At 72.3% G+C, this 4,357-nt stretch overlaps 2 protein-coding genes across 2 annotated transcripts in view; both read left to right on the plus strand.

The window, feature by feature from the left end:
• CHLNCDRAFT_137965 (hypothetical protein) overlaps positions 1-751 on the plus strand; it is a gene marked incomplete at both ends in the record, with an annotated part of 4,107 nt that extends 3,356 nt beyond the window's left edge. Inside the window, one exon of the mRNA XM_005851180.1 lies at positions 195-751. Coding sequence (XP_005851242.1) covers positions 195-751 — 557 coding nt within the window. The remainder of the gene's footprint in view (positions 1-194) is intronic.
• An 862-nt stretch (positions 752-1,613) lies between these two features.
• CHLNCDRAFT_137966 (hypothetical protein) overlaps positions 1,614-4,357 on the plus strand; it is a gene marked incomplete at both ends in the record, with an annotated part of 4,571 nt that continues 1,827 nt past the window's right edge. The window contains 6 exons of the mRNA XM_005851181.1: positions 1,614-2,219; positions 2,416-2,661; positions 2,875-3,071; positions 3,336-3,462; positions 3,682-3,753; positions 3,953-4,350. Coding sequence (XP_005851243.1) covers positions 1,614-2,219; positions 2,416-2,661; positions 2,875-3,071; positions 3,336-3,462; positions 3,682-3,753; positions 3,953-4,350 — 1,646 coding nt within the window. The remainder of the gene's footprint in view (positions 2,220-2,415; positions 2,662-2,874; positions 3,072-3,335; positions 3,463-3,681; positions 3,754-3,952; positions 4,351-4,357) is intronic.

Here is a 4,357-nt window from a genome sequence, read left to right on the forward strand (position 1 = left end):
CCCGACTCGCCCCAGCTCAGCGGAGCACTGGATGAGGCAGGTGTGTGCTCCAGCCAGCGCCAGCTGGCGCCCGGCATCGCCGCCAGCCAACCGCCCCGGCGCCTGCCTGCCCTTGCCCTCCCTGGCCGCCTGCCCTCTCACCTCCCCTGCCCGGCGCCGCTGCCGCCTGCCCCCGCTCCCCGCCCTGCCCGCAGATGTGCTGCCCTTTGCTCTGGACGAGGGCAGCGCCTCCTCCCCCCTCAACCCCCGCAGCCCCGCGCCGCCCTCGCCACCGCCGCCGCCCGCGGCAGCCTCCCTGGACCAGCTGCCCGTCAGCACCCCCGCGGGCGGCGGCGGCAGCCCGCTGGCCGCCGCCTCCCGCCAGCCTGCGCCCGCCGCCGGGCAGGGCGCGGCCCCAAGCTGCGGCGCAGCGACAGCAGCGCCGGCACCGGCGCCCGCCCCCGCCGCCGTTCCTGCCGTGGACGGCGACGCGGCCGTGGGCGCCTTTGTGCGGCTGATCCAGGGCGCGCCGCCGCTGCGCATGCAGGCTCCCCGGCTGGCGGGCCGCGCCTCCAGCGCCGAGCTGTCTGCCGCGGCGGGCCTGCGGGCGGCGCCCCCCGGCACCAGCAGCGGCAGCGACAGCAGCGCGGCCACCTGCCTGTCGGACGGGCGGGGGCTCACGCTGCAGGCGGGCCTGCGCCAGTTCTCCAGGATCAGGGAGAGGCTGCAGCAGCGCGGCGTGCTGGTGGGGCCTTGGCCCGCAGAGGCGTGAGGCGCCCGGGCGGTGGCGCCACCAGGCCCCTGCGCCGCGCGCCGCGGCAGCTGGCCCCTCGGCGTGCCGCCCGAGCGCAGCGCTGTGCAGGCTACTGCGCTGGGCCCCTGCAACGAATGCCCCCCGGCTCTTTCATGTGCTTTCCACCTGCCCTGTGCCACCACCATGCCTCCGCGATGCCGCCCCCACCGCCTTGCCTGTACTGAGCGCCGCTCCCCTCCCCTGCCCTCTGCCCTGCGCTCCCAGCCCCACTGTCATGCCCGCCTCCGCGCTTCTTGGCACGCACCCGCCCGTCTGCCTGCACCACGCCTGTACCCCGCCTCTCCTCCAACAACCGAGGGCAGACCCTGTACACCCGCCTGCTCGGCAGCCCCTGATACCCCCCTGGTCGGCTGCCAACCCGCACACACATGTTTAATTGGCTGCATGTTTTCTCATTGGTTCTCCAGCCCCCCTAAATTCATTCCAGCCCGCCACATTCTTCCAGCCTTCTCCCTGTCTGCTCCGCTGCTGCCGGCCGGTTCGGTTGGTGGTCGGCCGCTTGCTCTGCAGACCATGTGAGGCCCGTTTCTCCATTTTGCCTGCTACCTCATTTTTGCTGGACACCATGACACTGAAAGCCGGCCAACAGCGTGTAAGGAAGCAGGGCAGATTGTGGCAGCCAGGCTTGGGGCAAGGCGGTTGGGGGCACTACAAGCGGCGGCGCCAGCCTGGAGGCCGTACAGCCGCGTACATGGCATCTCTTGCCCTCTGCCCGGCTGGAATGCACACGACGATGGGAGCCAGGCCGCCTCACCACCCAACGCGGGGCCACCGGGCCCGGCGGTTCTTCTGGCTTACTGGGGCACTGCTGGTTGTGGCCATGCTGTGGACCTCCCAGCCAAAACCTCCAGCCAAGGCTGTCAAGCGCGTCCAAGCGCGCCGGCAGCAAGAGCAGCATTTGGTGGAGCCCGCCCTTGAGGCTGAAGTGGACGAGGAGCAGGCGGAGGCGGTGGAAGAAGATGAGCAGATGATGGAGGCGGATGCAGATGGGCTCGAAGACGACGAGGGGGCCGCCGCCCTTGAACCGCCAGGTGAAGGCGGGAGCGGCGACGCCGACGTACCGCTTCCATTAGCTGCCGCTGAGAAGAAAGCCAAGAAGCAGCCGCCGGAGGAGGAGGAGGAGGAGGAGTTTGATGATGAGGAGGAGGAGGGGGAGGAGCAGCAGGAGCTTGAGCAGGCAGAGGAGCAGCGTGAGCAGGAGCAAGAGGCAGAGGTGGAGGAGCCGGCGGCGGCGGCGGGCAAGCAGGCGCGGCAGCAGCAGCAGCAGCAGGGTGGGCAGGGAGAGCGGTCTGCTGCGTCCATTGAGGATGAGGAGGCAGCAATCATAGAACGGCAGTGCAGCGACGCCAACCGGGCGGCGGTGGAGGCGCGGGTGTTCAACGGCTCGCAGCCGCCGGTCATGGCCTGGGGCTGCGAGAACGAGTCGGTGGGTGCACTGCCTGTGGTGACCACCGCCTGCCCGCGCCAGCACCCACGCCTGCCCTGTATAGCTGCCTGCTGGCAGCCGCCGTCCAGCCCACCAGCGGTCCCCAGCAGGCCTGGCCGGCGGGCACCCGCGCCCCTCCACGCCGGCCGGCTCGCTGCTCCGTAACCGCGAGCCGCCCTCGACGCCCTGCCCGCAGTGCCCGGGCGCGTTTGTGACGCGCACCCTGCGGTACCTGCGCTCCACCCCGCGCTTCTCCTCCCTCCTCACCATGCTGCCCTGCGACCTGTGGGCCGCCATCCGCGGCCGCACGCTGTGGGTGGCGGGCGACAGCCAGGCGCAGCGCTTCTACCGCCAGCTGCGCTGCTTCCTGGCGGGGATGATGGAGCCGGAGGCGCGGCGGCGGCGAGACGCGCCCATGTCGGATGACCCCGCGCAGCAGAAGGTGGGGGGGAGGGAGTGTGTGTGTGTGGTGGTGCGGCGCCGATTCCTTCAAACGATGATGCCTGTGGGGCGCCTGCCGAGGAGGAGGGGGCCGTCGACCTGGCATGGCACGGCCGCGGCATGCTTGGCCTGCACAGCACCGCCGGCATCGCTGCCGTCACAGACGCGTGCCCGGCGCCCTGCTGCCTCCCCCGCCGTCGCCGCTGCCCCGCAGCGCATCTACGAGGCTGTGGTGAAGGGGTTTGACGGCTGCTGCGGCGTGGCGCCGCCCATGTGCACCACGTTTGTGGGCGGCACGCGGGTGTGCCACGCGCGCATCAACAAGGGCCAGCACATGCTTCACTACCTGAAGAACCTCAAGGCGCTGGGAGTGGGCAGCCGAGACATCTGGACGTTCAACGTCGGCCTCTGGTGCGCGCCCCCTCACCTGTCGAGCTGCCCGCCTGCCTGCCTGGCTGGGGGGAGGGCCGCCGCGCGGGCAGGTGGCTGTGTGGGACTGCAGGAAGGCAGCAGGGGGGCAGGCAGGCAGGCAGGCAGCCAAGGCGGCCAAGGCATGGGGGTGCGCCCCGGGGCGGCAGGCTGGTCGCGGCTGCCGGTGGCGCCGTCGGGTGGGCAGGCCAGCTCAGTTCGCGCTGCGCCTGCTGCCTGCCTGCTGCGCTGCGCTGCGCTGTGCAGGCACCACAAGAAGGAGGGGGAGTACCCCTGGCTGGTGAAGGGGCTGGCCGACTACTACCGGCAGCACAGGGAGCAGCTGCCGCGCGTCATCTGGCGGGACAACTCGCCGCAGCACTTTGACATCGAGGTGGGCTGGTGGTGGTGGTGGTGGTGGTGGTTGGGTGGCAGGCACGTCCATGCCCCTCCCGCCTGGCGCGGGGTGCTGGTGGTGGTGGTGGTGCTTGCTGCTGAGGTGTGGGAGGGGGTGGGGGTGCAGAGCCGCCGCTTGTGTGTGCGTGTGCGCGGGCTGGCTGGTGGGCTGGTGGAAAGACCGGCGTGCGGCTGGCTGGGTGCTGGTGCGGTGCAGAATGGCGAGTTCCCGCACCCCAGCGTGGCCTGGAAGGTGCTGGCCCACGCCAAGGGGTGCAAGCCCATCAAGGTGAGGCGGCAGCGGAGAAGGGGGGAGGGTGCGGCACACGAGGAGGCGCCGCTGGCGGGCCGAGCCGCCTGCCGGCTGCCGCGCATGCCTGGCGCGTGCTCCTGCCTTGCTGCTGGCAGCAGGCTGCAGGCCGGCGCCGCCCCGCCGCGGCTGCCGCCACCCCGCCGAGCCGCGCTGGCCCCGGCTGCCGCGGCTGCAGGGTGTGGAGCTGATGCCTGACGGCGCCCTGGGCGGCCCCAACGAGCACGTCAAGGCGGGCGGGTGGCGCAACCAGCTGTCTGACGGCGTGTTCAGGGCCGCGGGCATGCCCATCCACGCCACATGGAACGACACGCTGCCCATGCACGACGGACACATCGGATCGGAGTGCACACACTTCTGCGCCCCCGGCGCCTACAACGTGTGGATCTGGTCCCTCTGGCGCCTGCTGCTGAGCCTGGACGGGCAGGGGGAGGAGCGGCTGGCGGCGACGGGCGTGGCAGAGGGCTCCGCGGCGGCGGCGCAGGCGGCGGCCACGGGCCAGCAGCAGGCGGCAGCAGGAGGAGGCACGGCGGCCAGCGCAGGCGCAGGCGCGGCGACCACGGCGGGAGCCGACGGGTCGGCG

Source organism: Chlorella variabilis (genome assembly GCF_000147415.1).
Source record: "Chlorella variabilis unplaced genomic scaffold CHLNCscaffold_2, whole genome shotgun sequence".
NCBI lineage: Eukaryota > Viridiplantae > Chlorophyta > Trebouxiophyceae > Chlorellales > Chlorellaceae > Chlorella > Chlorella variabilis.